This window comes from Perognathus longimembris, chromosome 9, assembly GCF_023159225.1.
Source record: "Perognathus longimembris pacificus isolate PPM17 chromosome 9, ASM2315922v1, whole genome shotgun sequence".
Classification (NCBI taxonomy): domain Eukaryota; kingdom Metazoa; phylum Chordata; class Mammalia; order Rodentia; family Heteromyidae; genus Perognathus; species Perognathus longimembris.
Genome location: NC_063169.1, coordinates 68110090 through 68137388, shown reverse-complemented (window position 1 = coordinate 68137388; position 27299 = coordinate 68110090). Strand labels below are relative to the sequence as shown.

The 27299-nt window shown below is 48.0% G+C and overlaps 4 protein-coding genes and 2 non-coding genes across 6 annotated transcripts; 4 read left to right on the top strand and 2 right to left on the bottom strand.

Moving 5' to 3' along the window:
* Window positions 1–781: 781 nt before the first annotated feature.
* Window positions 782–6480, bottom strand: Mrpl18 (mitochondrial ribosomal protein L18). Its single transcript, XM_048354395.1, has 4 exons — window positions 6298–6480; window positions 5856–6039; window positions 1859–2090; window positions 782–1185 (listed from the first exon to the last, which is right to left on the bottom strand). Exons 1-4 carry the CDS (start codon window positions 6350–6352, stop codon window positions 1114–1116), a joined length of 543 nt encoding a protein of 180 aa, XP_048210352.1. The 5' UTR covers window positions 6353–6480; the 3' UTR covers window positions 782–1113.
* A 739-nt stretch (window positions 6481–7219) lies between these two features.
* Window positions 7220–16609, top strand: Tcp1 (t-complex 1). Its single transcript, XM_048354385.1, has 12 exons — window positions 7220–7394; window positions 8313–8398; window positions 8690–8818; window positions 10396–10493; window positions 10837–10947; window positions 11782–11963; window positions 12211–12337; window positions 13168–13343; window positions 14410–14533; window positions 14787–14979; window positions 15089–15252; window positions 16286–16609. Exons 1-12 carry the CDS (start codon window positions 7331–7333, stop codon window positions 16500–16502), a joined length of 1671 nt encoding a protein of 556 aa, XP_048210342.1. The 5' UTR covers window positions 7220–7330; the 3' UTR covers window positions 16503–16609.
* On the top strand, window positions 10618–10756 carry LOC125357854. The gene has a single exon (XR_007212242.1). It is a non-coding gene; the product is annotated as a small nucleolar RNA SNORA29 (small nucleolar RNA).
* On the top strand, window positions 14568–14694 carry LOC125357852. Its single transcript, XR_007212240.1, has one exon. It is a non-coding gene; the product is annotated as a small nucleolar RNA SNORA20 (small nucleolar RNA).
* LOC125357459 (acetyl-CoA acetyltransferase, cytosolic) lies at window positions 16448–27068 on the bottom strand. Its single transcript, XM_048354386.1, has 9 exons — window positions 26967–27068; window positions 26286–26420; window positions 23613–23794; window positions 20632–20749; window positions 19765–19908; window positions 18997–19119; window positions 18136–18290; window positions 17181–17291; window positions 16448–16893 (listed from the first exon to the last, which is right to left on the bottom strand). Exons 1-9 carry the CDS (start codon window positions 27019–27021, stop codon window positions 16723–16725), a joined length of 1194 nt encoding a protein of 397 aa, XP_048210343.1. The 5' UTR covers window positions 27022–27068; the 3' UTR covers window positions 16448–16722.
* LOC125357463 (CCHC-type zinc finger nucleic acid binding protein-like) lies at window positions 20945–22144 on the top strand. Its single transcript, XM_048354394.1, has 2 exons — window positions 20945–21282; window positions 21434–22144. Exons 1-2 carry the CDS (start codon window positions 21045–21047, stop codon window positions 21706–21708), a joined length of 513 nt encoding a protein of 170 aa, XP_048210351.1. The 5' UTR covers window positions 20945–21044; the 3' UTR covers window positions 21709–22144.
* Window positions 27069–27299: the final 231 nt, after the last annotated feature.

The following is a 27299-nucleotide window of genomic DNA, read 5'->3' as shown; positions in this document are numbered from 1 at the left end:
CCGGCCTTGGGTTCTAGACTCCTGTTTGGACGGTCTTCTAGAACCTTGGTCTTCAAAGTACTCCAGTCAAGATTTAAGGTGCAAGAAAAAAACAGAATGGGAATGATCTAACCTTGGTCTCCACTGAGACCGACAGGGGGGACCGAGCCCTGGGCTGCTGAAAGCCTGGAACCAAGCACAGACAGGGCTCCAGAAGCCACCGGACGAGTGCACAGGCTTCTGCTCCTCGCCCAAACCGAGGAGCCGGAAACCCTGAGCACGTCCCGCGTCTGCGGTGCACGCCAGGACTCCCTGGCTCGCCTAGCCTGACCTCACCCGACAGCCCGGCACTGCCCGTCCACCTCCATCTCCCACGTTTGTCTCTCCTTCAGTCAGTCAAGAAGAAGGGAGCTTTGGTCGATTGTGAACCCCTTTGCTCAAGGCTAGTGCTGTATCACTTTGAGCTTCACCTCCGCTTCGTTTTTCAGTGGTTAATTGGGGATAAGCGTCTCACAGACCTTCCTGCCTGGGCTGGCTTTGCACAGCCGTGCTCAGATCTCAGCCTCGTGAGTGGCATGCACTGCTTTTACCTTCATGACTTAGTTTTGTAACTTATACACTGACACCTCCTATTTAAAAAGTAACAAAAACAAAGTAGCCCATACCCTGGGCATCAAGCCATTCTCCCTTATTGAGATCACTTGCCCCCACAAACTACCCACAGTAACAAGTGATATTCACAATCCACACCTGTGGAATCCTGCCACGGGATGCTCATAAGAAATCTCACAGAACCAGAAAATAAGAATTAATAATATACCTTTATTTTGTAACTTACAAACGACTTTGCCATCTAATCACCTGTCACTGGTGATCATTTCCCTTAGATACTGAGCAATAGGTTAAGTATCTACAAACACTTGACAGGCCCAAGGAAGGGGAAAAAATAGCCCTGGTTAAAAAGGACACTAGAGCCATACACAGATGAGGGGGACCAGGAAGTCCAAACTACAAATAATCTTCCTCTGTTACATTATTGCTCTCAACTCCAAGCTGGTTGTTCTAGATGCTTTCTTTCCACGGCTGCAGTAGCTGGTAAATCTTGTATTCACGTGTCCAAAACAATGCTTCTTTTTACTCATAGATTCTCCGAGGCTCCTTCAGTACCACACCACCTTCTGTCATGGCATTTTGTAGACGTGTCATCTAGTTTTGACGATCAGAAAGAGAAAAAAGATTCAGTTAGCATTAAGAGAGCTGAAAATTACTGGAGGCAGAGCTCAGGTGGTAGAGTACTTCCTTAGTGAGCTTGAGGCTCTGAGTTCAAACCCCAATATCAGTAAGAAGACAAAAAAAAGTTGCCATCAAGAGAGAAACTGATTTGCTCTTAAAAACCTCCGAACCAACACCATTTATGCTATGATTTAAATATGATGAAAGAGAAAAAGAATGGAAATGTGAAAAGGAAAGCTGTCAGAGACTGGCATCATTTTCAACTGCATGGACAGGATGTCAGTACAAAATGGAAGTAGTGTTGAATACGTTTATAAACAGGAAATAGTGCTGACGCTGTGGGCTACAGAACCAGTTATCCTGAACTTCAAATGTACCACACACTGACTTGAGTTTATGTATAGTATGAAATAACAGGCTACTCCCCTAGAGAGGCAGTTCTCACACACAGCATGCAGCAGTGTCAAACACAGGGAAAGCACTTGGGAGCCATCATAATATCTAACATCAAGAATCAACGATCATGCCTTTGATATGCTGGGGAGTGAACCCAAGGGCTACCGTCATGTTGGGCAAGTGCTCTACCCCTAAGCTACAGCCTCAGTCCTGTGATACCTTTTAAAGATGTAAATAAAAACAGAAATACCGAATCTGAGGCCGCCTCCCAGGGGGTTGGTTGGTAGACCATGAAATTGATGCCTGCCTCCAGGCATCGCTGCGCCAGCACTCGTCCTATGCTCTCACAAGCCACCACGTTCCGGGTACTGTAAAGATGCTTTTTAATAGCCCATTCCCGGGTGGATGCCGAAACCACAACCTGGCCGTTTCGATGCTCGACAATCCCTTCCACATGGTGCTGAGTCCTTATAACTCGTAACCTAAATGAGACAGTAAGAGAATAAAACTGTAAAACATTCTATCCAAACACAAGTTAAATTACTTCAGCTGAATACCTGAATAATTCTCAAGTGTATCGACTTCACCTGGGAAAGGTAAGCTTCCTCTTTGCCTTGTGCAACTATACTAGAGAATAAAAGGCTACTCACACTGAACTTCAAGGATCAAATTAAAAACTTGGCATTTCTCAAGAGCCTTACTTATTTATTCAGATGCTTTATAAAAGAAGTTGAAGCTGTTGATTTTGCAGGTAAAAATATACTTAAGCTCTTATTTTCCAACAAAAGGCAAAACAAATGCAGCAAAAGCTTAAATGAAAAAACTAAAGTCATAAGAATACAAGATGGATGCCAGTGGCTTATGCCTATAACCTTAGCTACTTACGAGGCCAAGATCTGAGGATCAAAGTTCAAAGCCAGCCCAGGCAGGAATGTCCAAGAGACTCTTCTTTCCAATTCTCCAATTAACTACCAGAAATGGAGGTGTGGCTCACTCAAGTAGTAGAGTGCTAGCCTTGAGCAAAAAAAAAAAACTAAGGGACAGCGAATATGCCTAGGCCCCAAGTTCAAGCCTGAGTATTGTTACAAAAAAGAAGAATAAAATGGCAGCAACAATGTCAAACAGCTTTAATAAAAGGAAATTTTCTGCATGGTTAAAGAGGAAAAAAAAAAAAAAAACACACATCAAACTGAGACTGAGCATGGTGGTACATTAATCTCTGCCTAGGAAATACTAAGACAGGAAAATCGCTAGTTCCAGGTCAGCCTGCACTACAGAGATCTCGAGGACATCCTACGCTGTATCAAGACCCTATCTCAGGGGCTGGGGATATGGCCTAGTGACAAGTGTGCATGCCTCGTATACATGAAGCTCTGGATTCAATTCCCCAGCTCCGCATATACAGAAAACGGCCAGAAGTGGTGCTGTGGCTCAAGTGGTAGAGTACTAGCTTTGAGCAAAAACAAGACAGGGACAGGCCCTGAGTCCAAGCCCCATGACTGGCAAAAGAAAAAACAAACAAGGGGCTGGGAATATGGCCTAGTGTTAAGAGGGCTTGGCTCGTACACATGAAGCCCTGGATTCAATTCCCCAACACCACATATACAGAAAATGGCCAGAAGTGGCACTGTGGCTCAAGTGGTAGAACGCTAGCCTTGAGCAAAAAGAAGCCAGGGACTCAGTGCTTAGGCCCTGAGTCTAAACCCCAGGACTGGCATATATATATATATATATATATATATATATATATATATATATATATACTAAAAACAAGAAATGAAAAAAAAATTAACACGTATTTTTCAAAGGGCTAATTTCAGTAATAGATAAAAAGCAGTCTTATTAATCAACAGAAATAGGCAAAAGTTTTCAATTTTTGTCTTCAAATACGTTCTATGAAAGGGAGGGTCTCAGTATCTGAGACCATTTCCTATTGGCTATATGTGTTGTGGGGTTTTTTTTGGCCAGTTCTGGGGCTTGGACTCAGGGTCTGAGCACTGTCCCTGGCTTCTTTTTGCTCAAGGCTAGCACTCTGCCACTTGAGCCACAGCGTCCCTTCTGGCCATTTTCTGTATATGTGGTGCTGGGGAATTGAACCCAGGGCCTCATGTATACGAGGCAAGCACTCTTGCCACTAGGCCATATTCCCAGCCCGTCCTATTGGCTTTATGATCAAAATATATTTTGAATATGTATTCTCTGAATATATCAGAGAATAAAATTCTCTAACAGGATGGTTAAGCAGGCCAGACAAGGAATGGAAAAGGATAGGTCTGCAGTTCAAATGATCCAACCACTAAGTGAAAGTACTAAGTTTAGTGTTCCAAAAGATTTTAAGGCATAAGATCCAGATTGTTTTAAAATGAGTTCATTTACTTCCTTTCTTTGATTCTTCCCTAATTACTGTTACTATGCAAAAATATATTGTACCACTGTAACAGTTATCCTTACTCTACCTTCCCCTAAAAAACCATGAAAGACTTTTAGTGACAGGGTTAATGGAAGATAGCTAACTGTATCTCCTAGAGCATAATGCCTGGTAAATGTGCAGCCTTTTATGTCCACTGAGTAAATATACTGACATCTAACTTGCTCTTGTAACTTCATACACTCCTTAAGTATTCTGCTCTAACAAAGCCTCACCAAGAAAAACAAGCAGCAGACAAATACCTACACACTGCAGCACAGTGGTAAAAATGTCCTGTTCTGCTTCTAATACCATATAAGTCATGGTTCAATCTTAGCTTGGTCACTTATTAATCCTGTCTCCCTCGGCTTCAGTTTCCTACCTCTGTAAAATAGAGAAAGTTATTATATTTGCTTCATAACATTCTTTTTAGAGCAACTAGGTACATAAGAAGTTTTCAATCAACAACCATCGTTGGGTGGGAGATACAGCTTTAGTGATGGAAGGCTTGCCTATTATGTTTGAAGCCCTGAGTTCAAACTCCAATATCTTCAAAACAAAATCATCTTTATACATAAATGAATAAAACCCACAAATATTTTTATAGGTAGAAACTTATAAAGGAATACAAATTCTCAATACACAGACATAAAAATTTGTTCTATTTCACTATTTCAAAAAATATCAGTGATAACTTATCACATTACATATAATACATATATCAAACTAGTATAATCATACAAAAGAAATTCATTGTTTATGCATATAATGTACTTTTATCAAATTAATCCTGTTAGCCAGGTGCTGGTGGCTTATGTTTGTAATCCTAGCTACTCAGGAAGCTGAGAGCTAAGGTTTGTGGTTTGAAACCAGCTAGGGCAGAAGTGTATGAATCTCTTTTATCCCCAATTAACCACAAGAAAAAAAAATGTCCTGTCTATATTATTCTTCCCCAATTGTACTCTCTGAGCAATACTTATAACTGATCTTCTATTTAACTCCTCCACATTAACAATGTATCTCCTTGAAGCAGATAATAGATACAAAGATGGTTAAACGAGCTTTTGAATAATGGAGAATAAGGAGTGAGGAACCAAGAGGTTAATCGGATTGTAATGCAATACATGTACGTTTGAAATACCATGGTTAAACTCCTTTGCATGATTAATGCAAACTAAAAACAACAAAGTAAAACAAATTGGTGGTTGCCAACTGGAAGATGAATATGATGCACGTGCTTTATACATATATATGAAAGCAGAATAACAACACCTGCTGCAATTGTTCAGAAGAGGAGAGACATGATGCAGAGTAACAAGGAGGGTAAATTTATCAGGAGACATTGTATGTATGGAAATATCACAATCATCTCCTTCGGATAACTAATATAAATCCACTTACAGTTTCCCAAGACAAGTGAAAAAGACAATCTCGTGTTTTTATCTTAGTATGCAAAGCTCATAACCCACCTCCCACCTATTCTACTATCTTCATGCTACGTCACCCACCGAAGGTGAGGTACCAAGGCCTGTCAGTCCCTGACCGCAGTTTCTCTGCTCTAGAGCTCTATTGGCAGATGACTTGTCCTCTCTGGGATTTCAGCATTTTCAATGTCACCTACTCAGAGGAGCCTCAGTAAGTACCCAGTTCCTAAGTTTCCCCCCCCCCAGAACTCCTGCTAATTGTCGTGGAATAGCACCCCCTTCCAGCAGCCACTACCGCGAGTCGGCCTGCCCAGAGGGTCCCGGGCACGGGTGGCTCCGTGGCTGAACGAACGGATGTCTCGTTTGCCAGGCGCTGGGCGCGGCCAGGTCGCCCGCTCCCCGGCGGACCTACTTACCTGTGCCAGAACTCTCGGGAGGGCCACACGGTCTTCCAACCCCGTTCCTTCCTGGCGACCGCCAAGAGCTCCAGGTTTCGGGGATTCCTGTTGGTGAACTCCGGGGCGACGGCTTCGTTTTCCGACGGCTGCTCTGCGGGGTTGGCCGCGGGCGTGGAGCTGGAGAGGGCGGCGGAGCCCCGCTCTAGGAAGGGAAGACGACCACACCGCGGTTAGGATAAGGCGCGGGGCGCGTCCCACCCCGCCGTCGGGCCTGAAGAAGGGAGGGGAGCGGCCGTCCTCAGTCCCCGGACCTTAACCTTCTTCCGTCTCCCCAACGCTGGGGGGCGCATGCGCGGACGCGTGCAGCCCGCCGGGCAGAACGGGACTCGGAGCCGGAGCCGGACCCGGGAGGGTGGGGGGGGGGAACGGGGGGCAGGCTGGGACGGGCCCGGCGCGTTACCCAGGGTCCTGCAGACCGAAGGCAGTTTCCAGAACCGCAACTGCAGCGCCGCCATCGCTGAGGGGCTCTCGCCCAGAGCGTCGGAGCCGTGCCCAGGCTAGGCCGCCCTGGCCATGCCGGCTCTGGGCAAAAGTCGGAGGCCCCCCGCTCCAGCCGCCGGCCACGGGAACCACCGAGACCGGAGCTAACCGGGTGGCCGCCCCTGAGCGGCCGGAAGGTCATCCCCGCTCGGCCAATCATCGCAGACGTCCGGGCGCGCGCCGGCCTGGAGCCCACCAATCACGTCGCGGCAGCGGGAGGGGGCGGGACGACGCTCGCTCTGGGCCGCCGCCGTACGCACGGCTTCCTGCGCGTGGCGCCCGCTGGCTGCCGAGCCACGAGCGGGTCTAGCCGTGCGCGCACGCGTGTCCGACAGCTGGGCCGTGGGAGCACTGTAACACTGGAGGGAAGTTTTTCTTCTCCGAAAAGGCGACTCTCTCTTGACATTTCTCCGTACGGCTCAGGACAGCGTTGCTCCATCCCACCCCGGAACCGACGCACCCAAAGCCAGCCAGGCCTGCCGACTGGCCTCTCAGGCTTCCTGAGCAAGCATTCGACGGAAATGTCAAAGCAAAAGTCCATTCCTACCTCGGCGGGCCTATCTGTCCCTTCCAACCACCAATACACCCCAAGCCCCGCCCTAGCTCCCACCGCTTCCGGAAGGCACGAGAACACCCAAGGCGCTAGTGCGACCCGGCCGGAGGGCGGATGCAGAGGAGCACTTCCGCCTTCCTGTGGCCCAAGAGCCTGACATCCGGGTACTTCTTCCGCGCCCTTCTCAAAAAAAAAAAGAGCCCGCCCCCTTCTAAGTTCCTGACTTCCGGCGAGTTCCCCACCCCCGCTTTTTCCCGGAGTGCCTCGCGGCTGGGGCGTGCTACCCACCAGCCCCCGCGGCGCCGCTCGGGCCTCCGCACGCCGTCGCCGCCTCGCGCGTGTTCGCCGGGCCTAGGAGCCGAGATCGCCGGTTGAGTCGGACGCCTGGCCCGCCGTGGAGATGGAGGGGCCCCTATCCGTGTTCGGGGATCGCAGCACCGGGGAGGCGATCCGCTCCCAGAACGGTGAGGCCGGGAGAGGGCGAGGCCGGCCTCCGGGGCTGCCGCCCGGGCGCCTGGCCGCCACCCTCGCTCGCCTTCTAGAAGGGTCTGGCGGCCGCGGCGGCGGCGTCCGTGCCCGATGCGGGGAGGGGTCCCGCCCGCCCGCCCAGTGGGGTTTGCGACCGGGATGCGGGGGACACGTGTCCGGGGCGGGCTGCGAGGAGGCCCGGGGCGGGGACGCGAGCCCGGGGGCACCGGCCCCCGCCCGCCCCGCCTTTGTTGTTCCACCGCGAGCGAGCGGCGGCGCAGCCTGGGCCCGGAGGCTCAGCTCTGCCTGCTGACGGGCCAGTGCCCGAGAAGCCCGGCCCTCCCCGGCCCCCGACCCGGCGGAACTTGCGCCGACACCGCCCTAAAGGGAAACTCAAGTGCTAACCGAGTCATAAGGGAGACGAGCTCCTACAGGAACGTGACGGGAGTTTGCGTGTCATTTGCGGTCGGAGGTGGGGCCCTCCGCCCTTGGGAATCACGTGCCACTGTCGCGGTTACCCTCTGGGTATTACTTCTCCACGGACGAGTTCGAAATAAAAAGCTTGCACCATTCCCTTCACAAAACAGATGGTGTTAGACGAGTAAAGTTCATCTGCGTAGCTGGATCTGAAGGACAGGCCTGATACGTTATTACCTCTTCTCTTCCCCTCCTCCTCTGGCCTTTTGAAGTTTCTGACTTGATTACTTTTAAACATTCAAACAAGACCCTAAACTGAATGCATCACTGCTCCAAAGGGGGAGGGGGGAATCTCTGAAGCCCCTTATGGAATATACTCGGCTTCAAACTGGCTGGCCTCCTAATAGTCTTAGAAATAAGGACACGGGTGGGCTTGAGGATAGATTTCCTTTCAGGCAAGAGGATTATCTAATTCTATTTTTCTCAATTGATTGCAGTTATGGCTGCAGCTTCCATTGCCAATATTGTAAAAAGTTCCCTTGGTCCAGTTGGCTTGGACAAAATGTTGGTGGATGATATTGGGGTAAGTACATGTAACTGTTGGTTGATTTAAAGGGGGGAAAAAAGGCCTTAAATGTACTTTTCTCCCCTGAACCTCCATACTAGGGAGTATATTCATTTTTTGGTGGCTGTAGGGCTTGAACTCAGGGCCTGAGTGCTGTCCCCTAAACTCTTTTGGTACAGGATAGTGCTGTGCCACTTCCTTGGGAAGTTACAAAGTTCAGTATGTATCACCATAGAGCTGTGCTAATGTAGGGATAGCCTGTATTTGCAGGTGACCCGTGCTGATCATTCTTTCCTTTGGGTTTGTTAGGATGTAACCATTACTAATGATGGTGCAACTATCCTGAAGTTGTTGGAGGTTGAGCATCCTGCAGCTAAAGTTCTCTGTGAGCTGGCTGATCTGCAAGACAAAGAAGTCGGGGATGGGACTACTTCTGTGGTAGGTGATATAGCCCTAAGTGGGTCAGAAATGTTAGAAATAGCTAAGAAGGTGAGAGTAATTTGCTTTTCCAGTAGTGATTAATAGACAAAAATTGACAACTGATGATTACCTAGTTCAATTTAAATAGGAAAAAAAAAAAGATAAAAATGGCCCCTCTTATCAGAGTAATGCTTCATGTCTGTAATTCTTCCTACTCATGAGACTGAGCTGTGAAAATCATGGCTCCCCAAAACTAGCCTGGGCAGAAAAGTCTGTGAGACTCTTAATCACCAAAAAACTGCAAGTGGAGCTGAGGCTCCAGCAGTACAGCATTTCCCTTGAGCACAAAAGCTAAGGAACAGTGTCCAGGCCAAACTCCAGGACCAGCACACACAAAAATGTTTTAAATTTTAAATGTTAGGGTTTGAGCATGTTTGGGGTTTCTCTCCACCTCCTTCCCCTTTCAGTATAACAAATAGCCATCTGAGACTTGGAACAGATGCAAGCATTTGCTTTTATATTATCTAAAGGAGGGATTCTTACCCATCATTTGGTGTCCCTGGGGCGTATACTGGGTTTATACTCAGTGACAGATGCTCTACCATTTGAGCCCCACCCTGGGTATTTTAAGTAGTTTCAGGGAATTCAAAATGGAAGCATAAGAAACAAATTTGCCATATATCACATAGATTATCCAGACCACAAATACATTATTGCTTAGTGGGAACGGTGTTGGTTCTGGCAAAACAAGAAATTGAGGGAAATTACTTCTACAATAAACTTCAGGCACAGCTGAAAGAATCTCAGATATGAAAGTAGTCTAAATAACATGATTTCTGGCAAAAGAAAAAAAATAGGATTTAGGGCTGGGAATATGGCCTAGTGGCAAGAGTGCTTGTCCTCATGTACATGAAGCCCTGGGTTCAATTCCCCAGCACCACCCACATAGAAAATGGCCAGGAGTGGCTCTGTGGCTCAAGTAGCAGAGTGCTAGCCTTGAGCAAAGAGAAGCCAGGGACAGTACTCAGGCCCTGAGTTCAAGGCCCAGGACTGGCAAAAGCAGGGGGGATTTTTATTTATTTATTTATTTATTTATTTATTTATTTTTGGCCAGTCCTGGAGCTTGGACTCAGGGCCTGAGCACTGTCCCTGGCTTCCTTTTGCTCAAGGCTAGCACTCTGCCACTTGAGCCACAGCACCACTTCTGGCCATTTTCTGTATATGTGGTGCTGAGGAATCGAACCCAGGGCCTCATATATACGAGGCAAGCACTCTTGCCACTAGGCCATATTCCCAGCCCTGGGATTTTTAAAATTTAATACAGTGGTACTACTTAGGGATATCGCTTCTGTTGAACACAACTGTAAAATGTATGTGTTTTTTTAGCTGAAATAGCTGAACTAGTTTGTTAAGGATAATACCTTCTCCATTTGGGCCATTTGCATGTAGAGTGCCTTAATTTTTAACCTGTAACTCATTCCCCAACTATTGTCATTGGTTACTTAAGACTTAGCCATTTTGCTGTCACTTTATGTATACATTGCACACATTTGAATGTCTCGTTTACTTTAGAGCAATGATTGTTCTCTTAACAGGTTATTATTGCAGCAGAACTTCTGAAAAATGCAGACGAACTAGTCAAACAGAAAATTCATCCCACATCAGTTATTAGTGGCTATCGACTGGCATGCAAGTAAGATTATTTCCATTTAGTGAAATTTTGTTGATAATAGTAGTTGTAAACACTCTTGTCTTACTGGTTGGACTAGTGAGGAAATTTTGTTTGAAAAGGTTTTGAAGAACTGGGATGAGTGCTTTGTCCCATTTGACTACCACATTTTCTCCAAACATAGACTTTAGTGGCTATGCTTATGGGATACATTAAACTTGCCATGATCTGAAGGGGGAGGGTTCTAAAGTGCCCTCCTTCTATATGAAATGGCTGAACAGAAGATCATTGCCTATAATGTTTTCAGAGGCTGTTTGTTTGCTGAATCTGGTGAAACCAATGAGTTTTTTTGTCTCCTACCCTACAGGGAAGCAGTGCGATACATCAGTGAAAATCTAATTATTAACACAGATGAACTTGGAAGAGATTGCCTGATTAACGCTGCTAAGACATCCATGTCTTCCAAAATTATTGGAATGTATCCTTGGTTTTTCTCTAGGTTTTTTTTTTCCCCCTTCCTTTTTGCTATTAAGTAAGACTGTCTTCGTTTTCTGGGATATTGATCTTAGTGAACTGTTGTGTTAGAGAAAATTAACACTTAGGGGCTGGGAATATTGCCTAGTTGCAACAGCTTGCCTCGTATACATGAAGGCCTAGGTTCGATTCCTCAGCACCACATATGTAGAAAACGGCCAGAGGGCTGGGTATATAGCCTAGTGGCAAGAGTGCCTGCCTCGGATACACGAGGCCCTAGGTTCAATTCCCCAGCACCACATATACAGAAAACGGCCAGAAGCAGCGCTGTGGCTCAAGTGGCAGAGTGCTAGCCTTGAGCGGGAAGAAGCCAGGGACAGTGCTCAGGCCCTGAGTCCAAGGCCCAGGACTGGCCAAAAAAAAAAAAAGAAAACGGCCAGAAGTGGCGCAGTGGCTCAAGTAGCAAAGTGCTAGCTTTGAGCAAAAGGAAGCCAGGGACAGTGTCAGGCCGTGAGTCCAAGCCCCAGGACTGGAAAGAAAAAACCAACAACTATATTAATCCCTGTTGCCTTTCCTGCATTCCTAGAACAAAAAGGTAATGTGAGGCACCTTAAAGTGATTAGAATTGAAGTTTGCAGTAGCAAATCTTATGGTAACAACTATTTCTTTGTAACCAGCCTGGTGACAAGCTGGTACTTGCAAGGCAAAAAGTAGCAAGATGGACAGTTCAATGCCAGTCCAGGACTTGGTAGCAAATCGGGCTAGAATGGCTTTGGGTGTTAAATGTGTGTTCTTCCTTCATTGAGAGTCTTTTTCCCCCTTAACTATTCACACAAAGAAGCGGTGATTTCTTCTCCAACATGGTAGTAGATGCTGTACTTGCCATTAAGTACACAGACTCAAGAGGCCAGCCCCGCTATCCGGTCACTTCTATTAATATTCTGAAAGCTCACGGGAGAAGCCAAACAGAAAGCATGCTGGTCAATGGCTATGCACTCAACTGTGTGGTGGGATCCCAGGGTAAGGTCTTGGAATTAAATGACAACAGTGTAAATGTGCCTTGTTTTGTGCCTGTGTACAGTATTATCGTCTAACATAAGCACAGAAGTGGTGTGTATTTAGTGCCTTGATGGTTATTGAATTACAATTTAAATTGTGTCTGTATGCAATATTACATTTCTGTCCTGTTTTCACTATTTCCATCTAGAAGTTGCATTTTATGGAACATAGCACTATTATGGTTACCTCACATTATGTGTCTTTATAGGTATGCCTAAGAGGATAGTTAATGCAAAAATTGCTTGCCTTGACTTCAGCCTGCAGAAAACAAAAATGAAACTTGGTGTACAAGTGATTATTACAGACCCTGAGAAATTGGACCAAATTAGACAGAGGTATGGTGGGAAACTTTGGGCCTTTGAAAGGAGCTGTTTGTGAATTATTCTTATGTCAGACCAGATTGAGTATACTAAAAAAAGAATGGGCCTTACAGATAACCAAATAAGTTGCGTATTAGTAGGATATATTATTTTTATACAGTTAGGAGTTTGAAGTGTGTGTTTTGAAAGACTTTAACATCTTACCCAAGTCAAACAGAAGTTTCAGTAGGATTGAAGGTGATACGTGGAAATTGTGTGTGTGTGTGTGTGTGTGTGTTTTATAAGCCAAGATCTAGGATCCTAACTCATCAAAGAAGCACTTAATCAGTTAGACATTAACTTACTTCGCATGCTTGATACAAAGGCTGCAAGTCATGGGATTCAACCTGTACACTGGAATGGCCAGTTGTGGAGATGTTTCCCAAGGGATTTTTGTCTGCCTACTTCCATGTGACCTGCTTCATTCAGATAGTTTGGTTACTTTTATTTCAATTGACGAGTGGCAACTAAATGCTATGGAGCATGTGTGATGTTGCACTAATTGTGTACAGTGATTAATGACGTGACAGGGCATCTGGCAAATCTGTCACCTCCGATGTATAACTTCTTTGTGTTAGGAACTTCCAAGTAATCAACTGTTATCAGCCATAATCCCCTATTCTCCTGTGTTGTAGAACATTGAAAGTTGTTCCTGTTGACTACCTGACTCAGCCTCCTACTTAAAGACAGCAGAGTTCTGATTTTTTAACTACATTTCCTGATTAGGAAGTCAAATTTGAATTAAAGACTTAGTGGTTTCAATACAACTATTTTGGGTTTCTAAAACAAAATACTCTTGTCTCTAGAGAATCAGATATCACCAAAGAGAGAATTCAGAAGATCCTGGCGGCTGGTGCTAATGTTGTTCTCACCACTGGTGGGATTGATGACATGTGTCTGAAGTATTTTGTGGAAGCTGGTGCTATGGCGGTTCGGAGAGTTTTAAAGAAAGACCTTAAACGCATTGCTAAAGCTTCTGGGGGTATGTCTTCTACTGGCTCTCATAAAGTACCCCGCCTCAATATATGTGTCTGTAGTGGCTTGGAATGTGGCTTAGTAGTAGAGTGCTCGCCTTGCATGCATGAAGCCCGGGTTTTGATTCCTCAGTACCACATAAACAGAAAAGGTTGGAAGTGGTGCTGTGGCTCAAGTGGGTAAAGTTCTAGCCTTGAGCAAAAAGAAGCCAGGAACATTGCTCATGCCCAGAGTTCAAGACTCATGACTGGCAAAATAAATTGTGTGTGAGTGTGTGTGACTGTATCAAAACCATTTTACACTGAAATACTGACCATACAGTTTTTCAAAACAATTCCCCTCAATGCTGTGTGTAACAGCACTTTCACAGAACCATTTTTATGTGAATAGAAAGGCTCTTTAACTCACTAGGTTTGTTGATTTGTGAAATACTTTTTTTCACCTCAAAATTGAGATTGTGCTGCCTTAATTAACATAGGAAGACAGTTGCTTGTCTGATGCTTAACTTTAAACCACTTTTTTTTTTTTTAAGGTTTTGTGTTTTTTTTTTTAAGGTTTTGGGGTTTTTTTGCCAGTCCGGGGCCTTGGACTCAGGGCCTGAGCACTGTCCCTGGCTTCTTTTTGCTCAAGGCTAGCACTCTGCCACTTGAGTCACAGCGCCACTTCTGGCCAGTTTCTGTATATGTGGTGCTGGGGAATCGAACCCAGGTCTTCATGTATATGAGGCAAGCGCTCTTGCCACTAGGCTATATCCCCAGTCCCTTTAAACCACTTTTATCATCAAAGTCTGAATCTTAAGATTGTAAAACTATTGGGGGGTGCTGGTGGTTAAAGCCTGTAATCCTGGCTATTCAGGAGACTGAGACCTGACAATCACAGTTCAGAGCAGCCTGGGGAGAAAAATCTGTGCTACTCAACTACCAGAAAACCCTAAATGGTGCTGTGGCTCAAAGTGGTAGTGAGTGAAAACTGGAACAGTGTCCAGATCCTGAGTTCAAGTCCCACAACCAACACAAAAAGAAAAATATTCTAAAACGAACAAGAAAAACCTTTTTAAATCTTTTCTCTCCTAGCAAGTATTCTGTCAACTCTGGCCAATTTGGAAGGTGAAGAAACTTTTGAAGCTACAATGTTGGGACAAGCAGAAGAGGTGGTACAAGAGAGAATTTGTGATGATGAACTGATTTTAATCAAAAAGTAGGCAACTTTCTACATTCTTAATAAGAGTAGATTTCCCATTTATTTGCTGCTATAATCTCTTAGTGATTTGAGCAGTTATACGCGTGGGATAAAGTAATATTGGGCCATTGTAAATTGGGGTGAAACATGTTTCCTCTTTTTGCATGGTCTAGACATTGTACTAGTGAGTGGGCAAATGTTGGTATGCAGGCAGAATTTAATCTCGGTACATGCGGTGAAAATACTAACAATGTCCTATTGTTTTTAATAGTACTAAGGCTCGTACATCTGCGTCAATTATCTTGCGTGGGGCAAATGATTTCATGTGTGATGAAATGGAGCGCTCCCTACACGATGCTCTTTGTGTGGTGAAGAGAGTTTTGGAGTCGAAGTCAGTGGTCCCAGGTGGTGGGGCTGTAGAAGCTGCCCTTTCCATTTACCTTGAGAACTATGCGACCAGCATGGTAAGAGCGCTTTCTTTTCAGTATACAATGGGAGATCAGTTCCTGTTTTACTAATACCTGGAGGCCTTAGCTGCTGCTGGGGCCTTCAGGTGCCTTTTGTGTTTCTTAGGGGTCTCGGGAACAGCTTGCGATTGCTGAATTTGCAAGATCTCTTCTTGTTATTCCTAATACTCTGGCAGTTAATGCTGCTCAAGATTCCACAGACCTGGTTGCAAAGTTAAGAGCATTTCATAATGAGGCCCAAGTTAACCCAGAACGCAAAAACCTAAAATGGTGAGTACTCAATTTCCAGGTCTTTCATTTTCATTTATTTATCATGCATGGCAGTGTAGTTCTATGATCACTTCTTTTTAACCCTCTGTGCATTTAAAAAAATAAATTGAGGTACTTGTATGAAGGGATTTGTTTTAATGTCAATTTATGATTGCATTGTCTTGATGAACATCACCTGTTCTATCATTGTCCCCTGAAAACTACTTAAATACTTGCCGCGACTGGATTTAAACTCTGGGCCTCTGGGGTATCCCTAAGGTTTTTTTGGTTTCTTTGTTTGGTTCCCGAACTGGGGCTTGAAGTCAAGTCAAGAGGCTGGGCACTGTCCGTGAGCTTTTTTTCGCAAGGATACCACTTGAACTGAGCCATTGCGCCACCTCTGGCCTTTTCTGTTTGTATGCTACTGAGGAATTGAACCCAGGCTTTCATGAGTGCTAGGCATGTACTCTACTACTAACCTATATTGCCACCTATATCCCTGAGTTTTTGTGCTCAAGGTTAGCACTCCACCACTTGAGCCATGGCTCCAATTCCTGTCTTTTTGTGTGTGGATATGTGGACATAAGTATTATATATACTTGTCAGCCTGTGCTGGTTTTGACCACAGCCCTCATGTCTTTTGGATTATACTCATGAACCACTGGGGCATGGTTCAAAATAGCAATTTAAAAGATAGGTTTAGCACAAAAAATTAAGCCATTATAACAGGCCTTTATTATTTAATTATAACTTAGTCAAAGGATGATGGCTGATGATTAGTGGGGCCTTTCCTACTCTGCTTGCTGAGTATCACTACTACAGGAAGGTCTGAGTGTCCAGTTTTCTGAAAAACATCACTGGTAAGTGTGAGAGCCTCATATAGTGTGCTTAACAGAAATGATCAATATTACTGTGTAATGGCTGGGAACTGTGTGCTGCCATATCAGCTGTTGTGCAACACTTGGTGCAGTGTTCCTTACTAAGGTTTGAAGCCATGGACAGGAGTTATTTAATAGGTTATCAACTATTAAAATCCATTTTTCCCTAACTACAGGATTGGTCTGGATTTGGTCAACGGCAAACCACGAGACAACAAACAAGCAGGAGTATTTGAACCCACAATTGTTAAGGTGAAGAGCTTGAAATTTGCCACAGAAGCTGCAATTACCATTCTTCGAATTGATGATCTTATAAAATTACACCCCGAGAGCAAAGATGAAAAACATGGAAGCTATCAGGATGCAGTTCACTCTGGAGCCCTTGATGACTGATCTCACTCCCCTTTATTTATGACAGTGTTAGACACAATGTCTTACACCTGAAATACTAAAATTACAGTGAGCTGTCAACTTGCATTCTGGTGAAGTTGCATTCTGGTGAAGTTGTAGACTGGTTCCCTTCCTCACTTTGGTCCTTAGATTTACAAGTTTCAATTCCCTTGACTAAAAATTGAGTGAGGTTCAAGTATCATTGTTAGCAGTGCTAAGTAGTTCACCCTCTCTGCACACACATTGCTATTCCCATCCCGCCTCCAATACACAGGGCTGCCACACCTCGGCTCTTGTCCATTCTCTCCAGGGTGTGCAACAGGGTCACCAGGACCCTGCAGCCTGAGGCTCCCAGGGGGTGGCCCAGGGCTATGGCTCCGCCCTGGATGTTCACCTGCAGAGAAAGCAAAGGCTGCAGTCATTTGTTTTATAACCACATTAAATTCCCAACTTTGACTCTAGCTGTTTTATGACTGCAAACCACCCTCTGACTGCTTACAAATAAATTCATGCCTTTGACATCTGGGTTGACTGTACCCCGTTCTTTCTTTCACAATGCCCCAGTCCCTGTAAATAAACTAATGGAGTCAAGGTCTTGTTGCCCTGGGAAGCCAACTGAACTGTCCTAGTGCGGGCTTAACTAGTTGATTCGTTACCAAATGGCCAAGGCTGGGCAGTTACCTTCTCTGGGCATAATCCAAGTTCTTTAGCTATGGCAGCAGAGAGAGCTGCATAGGCTTCATTGATTTCAAATGCATCGACATCCTCCAGAGCCCAGCCTGCTTTTAAGACCTGCAGGAAGGATGGATGGAGGCTGAAATGAAACTATTCCTGTTAAAAGATGCACAACATGAAACTGACACTTCCATGTCACTTTTTAAAGGTGCTACTATGAAGCTATATGTGGTACTGCATGCTTATAATACCAACAGGTTGAGTGTCTAAATGGTGTAGCAAAACAATCTTAAAAACATGGCCCAGGGGGGCTGGGAATATGGCCAAGTGGTAGAGTGCTCGCCCTGGGTTCGATTCCTCAGCAGCGCATATATAGAAAAAGCCAGAAGTGGCGCTGTGGCTCAAGTGGCAGACTTCTAGCCTTGAGCAAAAAGCCAGGGACAGTGCTCAGGTCCTGAGTCCACGCCTCAGGACTGGTAACAAAAAGAAAAACAAAAACGTGGCCCAGGGGGCTGGGAATATGGCCTAGTGGCAAGAGCGCTTGCCTCCTATACATGAGGCCCTGGGTTCAATTCCCCAGCACCACATATACAGAAAATGGCCAGGAGTGGCGCTGTGGCTCAAGTGGCAGAGTTCTAGCCTTGAGCGGGAAGAAGCCAGGGACAGTGCTCAGGCCCTGAGTCCATAGCCCCAGGACTGGTTGTGGAACTCTGCTGAGATGCTTGCAGATGATCCTGCCCTGACTTTAAACTTCACTACATGGAAACGATGTTTGGCTGTGCTTCATGGTAGAAAAAATAAAACTGAGATTTAAGGATTTTACAGAGAGGGAACCTAGTAGGGAGAATGCAATCAAGGAAATCTGGAGTCAAAAGACATTTAAAGAAAACATAGTACAAAATTCTGGGTCTGGCCTGAGTTCTGTCCAGAGAGCAAATGACAGGGGGGAGGAGACACTCACGGCTTGCTTTATGGCTGGAATTGGTCCTATTCCCATAATGGAAGGGTCCACACCTGCCTGTGACCAGGAAATTATGTGTGCCAAAGGTGTAAGGCCACGATTCGCAGCTTCTGACTTCTTCATGAGAACCACCGCGGCGGCACCATCACCCATTCCTGTAAAATTGGACTTGGTTTCTGTAGGCTTTGAAACTTAACTTACACAGCGGTGGCTCCCTGACTTTCCACAAGTGGCCATGAGTTACACTGAGGACCTCCTGGCAGAGCTGTTCACTGAAATTCAACAGAATTTACAATACTTAGAGTTTAGACCATATAACTAACCAAAGAACAGCACAACCAGATTTCCCCAGATCAAAGGGGAAAGGGAGATTTAGGCAGAAAATATAATGAACTGTTAGGAATGTTGGGTATTTTTGATGTGAGGAAAGATGGGACTAAACTCAGGCATGCTGGCAAAGAACTCTATGACTTTGAAGAATGCTCAAGGTCCTGTTTTGTTTTAGAGAAATGTCCTTGCTAACTGCCTGGACCAGGCTGTATCTGAGATTACATGGGATAGCGACCAAGTACTGACTAAACTGGAACCTTTATGGGTACTTGAGATGTAAAGAAACTATAAAGGCCAGGCATGGTGGGACACTCCAATCCCCACTATGTGATTTGAGTCAGGATGAATTCAAGGCCAGTTTGTGCTTTAAGGACCCCAACCCTAAAGAATGAAAAGATCAGTACACGGAAACTCAGGAATTAAATATGGAGAAACTGCACTATTGTTTTCATTGTTCTGGGAGGAAAGGGTATTCACTGGGCAGACCTTACAGAAGGTGGCATTTCCCCCAAAGCCCTTTGGACCCCAAACCTGAGGCGTTGGCTGCGGTGACGGTCCCCGTGCCGTCGGTGAGGAAGTACGGCTTCAGCTTGGCTATGGCTTCAAGGCTGCTCCCGTGGCGAGGAAACTCGTCCACTTTCACTTCAGTAAGGCCTGGGAAGAAGATGGCAGAGAGCAGAGCTCAGAAACAAGAGGATTCACGTGCGGTTAGACAAAAAGGGTTGCCAGTAGTGTCCACGTTCACTCAGCAGCAAAGTACACACGTTGCAGGGAACCGTTCCTAAGCCCTCTGTCCTTCAGGTGAAAGTTCGGGAGTGGGGGGCACGAGGAGCCGTGCCTTGTGTCCGGGCACTTGGCTGGTTAGGACGGAGGGGCAGAAGTCTGAAGCCCTTGGGCTGCACATAAGATGGCAGTTGGCAGTAGGGAAGGTGCATGTTGCATTCCGCGTTACATGAAGACGAACAGCCAGAGGCCCTTCCTCTAGGAAGTGACTGTGAACGCACCCGGAAGCAGCCAGACATGATGGCCATTCCCTGGGGGAGGGGACCAACCCCATGACCAGGGCCGCAGGTCTCAGGACACCTGCAGGGCAGCCGCCATGGCTTGTGGCCCTCCAGGCTGCACAACCCATGTGACAGTGTCCATAAATGTAGCACGGGCCTTCCAGAACACACACCTGCCACTCCCTACTCCTGGACCTGCTCACCACACACACACAGGTTCAGGCATTCAGTGTGACTTATACACTCACCTTTTCTAGCACTTTTACCACTAGGCTATATTCCCAGCCCCACTCACCTTTTCTAGAAGACACGAGAACCGGCACAATCTCTTTGTCAAAATGGCCAGCTTTCTGTGCGTGCTCTGTCCGGTTCTGGGACAGAAGTGCAATCTTGTCCTGATCTTCTCTACTCACCTGCCATTTTTTGGCAACATTTTCAACTACAGAGAAATAACAGAAACCCAACGTGTTTAGGAAATGTGTTTTAGCAACACAAAGCGCACCCAGCAGCCAGCTCCTGGGTGTACAGAGGAGCAGTGTCTGCAGAGTGAGCCTGCATTCCAAGCACACCGCACTGCTTCTAAGGAGACCACCTGCTTCCTCCCTCCCTCTCTGGGTCAGTGTGTCCCAGGAAGTGTTGGTATATTTGCACGTTGCGCTTTACCCTTCTCGTTCTGAACTGAGATGCATGTGTGTGTGCATGTGTGCGTGTGCATGTATGCGTGTGTGTGTATGTGGGCATACATACCAATTCATGGCTACACTGACATTTCTGAGCCCACCCCTGACCCTAGGGATGGAGCCCAGGACTGCTGGCTGCTCTGTGGGGGTTGGGGATGGAGTGAGTGGGTGCATCTGCAAGGCACAGCCTGTCTCCTTGTCGAACGTCAGGCCCACCCACCCTGTTCTTATCAATAACTTCTACTGCCATGACCGGCTGCTCTAGCATGAGGCCCAGAGCAAACACCGGCCAGCAGCCAACCTCCTCCAAGGGCCGCAACAGCCTCTACTTGCTCTTTGACACCATTTCATGACAGCTTCCTGGCCAGGGCAGAGTCAGTGTGATATGGCTGCCACACCAGAGCCTGAGAGAGCAACTGCCTAGCCTGCTATGCTTCTTGCAAACTTCTTAGCCGGGGTACTAGTGACCCCATGTGCCTTACCTGTGATGCCCATGTGGTAGTTGTGAAAGGCATCCGTAAGGCCATCATGGAGTATGCTGTCGGCCAGGGGCATCTCACCCATCCTCACGCCTGTTCTCAGGTGAGCCACGTGAGGAGCCTGCAAGAAGGGAAAAGGGAGCCTGTAATCCCATCTACTCGGGAGGCTGAGGTCTGAGGAGGGCGGGTGAAGCCAGCGTGGGCAGGAAAGGCCATGACCCTCTCATCTCCAGTAACCTTCTCAGAAAAAGCCACTAGCGGTGTGGGGCCGTGTACAGACCCGTGTGTGGCGCAGGCAAGGACCCTGAAAATGAACAGCCACTGCCTTTCGAGTCGTCTTTCCCAGGCCTGCGTCCGAGTCTACGCCGCTGCGGCCGCTCGGACGCCGAAGCTCTTAACTGCAGCCATGAGCAGCCATGAGCAGCAATGAGTGCTTCAAGTGTGGGCGATCTGGCCACTGGGCCAGGGAGTGCCCTACTGGGGGTGGACGGGGTCGTGGAATGAGAAGCCATGGCAGAGGTTTCCAGTTTGTTTCCTCATCTCTTCCAGACATCTGTTATCGCTGTGGCGAGCCGGGTCACCTTGCCAAGGATTGTGATCTCCAGGAGGATGCCTGCTATAACTGCGGTAGAGGTGGCCACATTGCCAAGGACGGCAAGGAGAGAGAGAGAGAGAGAGAGAGAGAGAGAGAGAGAGAGAGAGAGAGAGAGAGAGAGAGAGAGAGAGAGAGAGAGAGAGAGAGAGAGAGAGAGAGAGAGAGAGAGAGAGAGAGAGAGAGAGAGAGAGGAGAGAGAGAGAGAGAGAGAGAGAGAGAGAGAGAGAGAGAGAGAGCAGTGTTGCTACAACTGTGGCAAACCAGGCCTTCTGGCTCGTGACTGTGAGCATGCGGATGAGCAGAAGTGCTACTCTTGTGGGGAATTTGGACACATTCAGAAAGACTGCACCAAAGTGAAGTGCTACAGGTGCGGTGAAACTGGTCATGTAGCCATCAGCTGCAGCAAGACAAGTGAAGTCAACTGTTACCGCTGTGGCGAGTCAGGGCATCTTGCACGGGAATGCACGATTGAGGCCACAGCCTAATTATTTTCCTTTGTCGCCCCTCCTTTTTCTGATTGATGGTTGTATTATTTTCTCTGAACCCTCTTCACTGGCCAAAGGTTGGCAGGTAGAGGCTACTCCCAGGCCAGTGAGCTTTACTTGCCGTGTAAAAGGAGGAAAGGGGTGGAAAAAAACCCAAACACGACTTTCTGCATTTAACTACAAAAAACGTTTATGTTTAGTTTGGTAGAGGTGTTATGTATAATGCTTTGTTAAAGAACCCCCTTTCCGTGCCACTGGTAAATAGGGATTGATAAATGGGAAGAATTGTGTCAGACTGGTAAGCCCATTCTGGGTTTCTTAAATATTCCCATGAAAGAGGTAAAACCAATTCTGGAGGTGTATATGAACTTCCATAAGTAACTTTAATTTTAGCATAATGATGGCCTTGGATTGTCTGACCTCAGTAGCTATTAAATAACATCAAGTAACATCTGTATCAGGCCCTCATAGAACATACAGTTGAGTGGGAGTAAACAAAATGAGAAGGCAAACGTGTTAAGGCTGCAGGAGAGAAATTGGAATAAAAGCCTACAACAGTACAGCTTTATCACAGCGCTGATGCTGGATGTATAGATGGTGATGGCAGAGGTTAAGAACACATTTTCAAAGACTAAATCTAAAACCCAGCGTGAACATCAATTCTCAGAGTTTGCATAATTTGGATTTTTTTTTTTTTTTTTTTTTTGGCCAGTCCTGGGCCTTGGACACAGGGCCTGAGCACTGTCCCTGGCTTCTTCCCGCTCAAGGCTAGCACTCTGCCACCTGAGCCACAGCGCCACTTCTGGCCATTTTCTGTATATGTGGTGCTGGAGAATCGAACCCAGGGCTTCAAGTATACGAGGCAAGTGCTCCTGCCACTAGGCCATATCCCCAGCCCCTGGATTTATTCAGGAATTGCAGAGAAATGCATTTTCACAGAAATCAAGATGTTATTTTTGTATACTATATCACTTAGACAACTGTGTTTCATTTGCTGTAATCAGTTTTTAAAAGTCAGATGGGAAAAGCAACTGAGTCCTAGAAAATAGAAAATGTAATTTTAAACTATTCCAATAAAGCTGCAGGAGGAAGGGGAGTTTGACTTAAAAAAAAGAAAAAAAGAAAGAAAAAGAAAAAGCCGCTAGCACAGAGTGCTAAGGCAACAGAAGCGCGGGCACACTCCTCACTGCCGCAGATGTGAGGAGCAGGACTTACGGAAGAAATCCCATGTGGCAAACCTGCTGCTCCCGAAGGACACCGCTCAGCGGTCCTCGTCTCCGTGTTATCGAGTACAGGGCATGCACTCAGCCCTTGCACTCTTGGCGGCTTTTGACCTCAAAGCTGGCACTTTACACACTGAGCCACATCTCCACCTCTCATTTATGGTCTGAGATGAGGTTCTGGACTCAAGCTGGTCTCAAACCACTGGGCTCCAGGGATCCTTCTGACTCAGCCTCCCGAGAAGCTGGGAACACACGCGTGCACAAGCACACCTGACTCTTGCCGTGTTTTCTACCACAAAGTTAGTCAAGGCTGATCCCTGAGGTCTTCCTTGTCATGTACTGGAGGGAAAGTGGAAACCTCCATTTTTCAGTTTTCCCTGACAGGAGGGAAACTTGAAACCCGGGGTACTGCCTGGCCGGGGGCCTCATGCTGCCACCTGGGCACTCGGGACGATCACTGAGCTCCGGGCCAGCCTGGGCCATACTTCAAAACAAGACACCAGAGGTATCTCGTAACCATTCTGGACTTACTTCCGCAAACACTGCATGCATCAGTATCAGTAGGGAGGCAGGCTTTTCCTCTACTGGGATTTCCTAAGCAATCTGAAGAACACAAAGTGCACTTTCCCTGTCCATTTTGAGTCCAGCCCTGACAGGGACACGGCTGTGGGAGAGCCTTACCTTGCTCATGCTCTCCATGCCTCCTGCCACCACGATGCTGGCGTCCCCGATCTGTATGGACTGGGCTGCCAGGCACACGGCCTTGAGGCCTGACCCACACACCATCTGGCAGCTCCACGCCGGCACCGAGTAGGGGAGCCCGGCACCCACACTGGCCTGCCGAGCAGGGTTCTGCCCACACCCTGCAAGAAGGAGCACAAAGGCGACGGCCAAGGAAGGCACCGTGTCAGCTTCCAGGGTAGGCCACAGCCAACGAGCTCACGGCCACCTCTGACAATCGCCACCCGCTAAGTGCCCACCAAAGGCCAAAAGGCCTGGATACACCTGACACCTGGCAGCCTGCCCTTGATCTACAGTGCCAGCTCTCCCGGTGTTTGAAGGTTTCTCCTCCACTAAGCAATCGTTCTATTCTTTTTGGATGAATGGCTACAGTCTGAACTGACAACTCCCTTTCTGCTATTCAAGAAAAAATTCAGCACTACTTAAAAGTAGGAGAAGTGATATTTAAAAATTCCAAATACTCTCATTCACCACAAGCTGTTACCAACAGTCAAAATGGACACTTACTAGATATTCTATTTCTAATTGTTCATTTACTAGTAGTTCTAAGTTTCAGATATAACCATATCTCAGATGTTTTCTTAGGGTTTATTGGAAAAAATAACAATCAAGTGTGGTGGTGGTGACTGCTTTTAGTGCAGCACTGAGGAGGCAGAGCTCCAGGCCAGCCTGAGCTATAAAGCAACATCCTGGCTCTCTCTCTCTCTCTCTCTCTCTCTCTCTCTCTCTCTCTCTCACACACACACACACACACACACACACACACACACATAAACCTAGGGCACGGAATGTAACTGAATGGTGGTGTGCTTGCATGGCATGTCCAAGGTCCTTCATTTTGGTGTATAAAAAACCAAAAAAACCCACAAACATCTAACAAATGGGCCACAAACCAGAACTTTATATTTATCAACGCTATTACTCTGGCGTTAGGCTGTGTTCAGAACGGGTGAAGATCATTAGATATATAGGAGTTTGATCGCAAGATACAGAGAAGGTACATTTTGAGCAGGTGAATCAGGAGTCTTTATTGGCAAGGCGGTGGACTGTGAGCGGGTACATGTCCCCAAAACACTTGCAGCCTGGAATTCACTTAGTAATGTTAGGAAACTGAGCCACGTGGTTGGAGACAAATGAGGGAGGAGGTAACAAGTTTGACAAGAAATGTACTCACTATTTATGAATGTAACTTGAACCCCTCTGTACATCTTGAGAATAAAAATTTGTTAAAAAGGAAAGTGAACCACAAGGGTAGTAAAGAATGAGCAGAAAAACAATCTCACCAAAACAAACCAACTCTAATTCACGATAATAGAATAATAATCTAGTGCCTGAGCACATGAATAACTTTATATGCCTTAGTTGTGCCAGCTACAGTAATTGTATTAGGTGGCTAAAGTGCAACACCTACTGGATAGTAAATGAATAACCTATTACTCGATCAAATACATACTCGAGCAAATATGCATCTCCACTCATCCCTTAACTATTGTGCTCACTAAAGTACTTGCCTAGCATTCAGGGAGCCCTGGGTTTGATTCCTCAGTACCACATAAACTGAAAAAGTGAGAAGTGGTGCTGTGGCTCAAGAGGTAGAGTGCTAGCCTTGAGAAAAAACACTCAGGGGGCAGAGATGTAACTCGGAGGCAACGTCCTGGGTTTGATCCCCAGTACAGAACAAGAAGAGACAAAAAACAAAACAAAACAAAACCAAAAAAGAAATGGAAGTTCAAGGACAGTGCCCAGATGGTGTTAAGTATATGTGTGTGTGTGAGAGAGAGAGAGGAGGAGGAGGAGGAGGAGGAGGAGGAGGAGGAGGAGGAGGAGGAGGAGGAGGAGGAGGAGGAGGAGGAGGAGGAGGAGGAGGAGGAGGAGGAGAAGGCTCCACAAAGCAGATCAACTGTAATGGAGAGTTGGAGACACCATGGTGACCTGCGCCGGAGGGGTAGGAGACACAAGGCATGGTGCCGATGACAGCTGAGATGATGGGCCCTAAATAGGGTCATGGTTTGGGGGAAGAGGGCAGAGTCACAGGGAGCTCAAAAGTTCAGAGTCACCCAAGTTCAGGGTGCAGGTCTGGCAGGTCTGGGAACCTATTGTCCAAGTCCCTGCCCACCTGCTTCTCATTTACTAACCTATCACCAAGGGGTGGGCATAGGGACATGGATTTCACCTCTTAAGAGTTTTCAGAGAGTCCCCACCAGCCACCGAGATGCCAAGATGGTGCTGGTTAGCACTCACAATCTTCCACATTGAGGTGACAATGACCTTTTTGGCCAGATGTCAGCTCACGCCTATAGTCCTAGCTAGTCAGGAGGATGGGCTCTGAGCACAGCGGTGCACAGGCAGCCCTAGCAGGCAAGCCTAGGCGGTTCCTCTCTCCAGCGAGCCACCGGAAGGGCAGAAGGGGAGCTGCCGCTCCAGGGGCAGGGCGCTAGCCTTGGGCACAAAAGCTCGGGGCAGTGCCCAGATCCTGGCTTCGAGCCCCAGGACGGGCACCAAAGGAAACAAACAAAAGAGTCGCGAGCTGGGCGAGGGCCGGGCAGGGCCGCGGGAGGACCCGTACTGGGGGTGCGGGGAGCCCGACCTCCGGGGGCCCCCCCGAGGAGTTACCTGCGGCCAGCACCTGCCCGAGTATGACCTCGGACACCTCCTCCGGAGCCACCGAGGCCCTTTTCAGGACTTCTTGGATGACGGTGGCGCCCAGGTCGTGGGCCGGCACGGTGGACAGGGCACCATTGAAGGAGCCTGCAAGGGAAGGGGGGGAGAGGCGCAAGTGACCCGCGCCCGGAGGACCGGGGCCGCCGGGAGAGGCCCCTGCCGGGCGGGGTGCGTGTGCGCCACGCTCCCTAGACAAAGGCCGCGGGCTCCCGGGCCGCGAGGAGGCGGCGAGGAGGCGGCGGCGGCCGCGGGGCCCCGGCCCACGCCCGGCTCACAGGCCAGCGCCCGGCTGACAGGACAGCGCCCGGCGGGCCGCCTCTCGCGGGCCGGTGGCGGCTCGGGAACCGCCTCCCGCGCGCAGCCAATCAGAGGTCTCGGGGGAGGGCGCTCTTCCGCAGCAACCAGTGAGAGAGCCCAGCGGCTTGGCAGCGCTACTACAGCGAGCCAATCCGAGCCGGAGGGGCGGAGCCACCTGGCGGGCGTGAGCGCGCGGGGGTGCGGGGCTCCCAGAGGCCGGGGGTCCCGCGGTCCCGGGCCCCTCACGCAGCCCCCGTCCCTCCCCACGTAGGCCCGGGCCGCTGCGGCCGTGCTGAGCGGCCAGGCGGCCAGCACAGGAGCCGCAGGGCAACTCACCGATGCTGGTCCGCGCCGCCGCGACGATGACCACGGGGTCAGAGGCTGCCTGCATCCTGCCGGGACGGCTCGTGGCTCCGCGAGTGCCCGGCCCAGCCCGCGAGCGAGGTAGAAGTGCGCGCCGCCCCGCACGGGCCCCGCCAGGGGGCGGAGCCTGCGCGCGTCCTGCCGGGCTGCCCCCGCGGGGCCGGGCAGGGTGCACTGGGGGACCGGTGTGCTCCAGGTTGGGTGGGAGGGGCGGGGCGGGGCGGGGCGGCCCGCGGACCCGAGCCCCGGGGTTCGGGGATCCGGACCAGGCCTAGGGGGTGCAGCCCACCCGCGAACTAGACAGAG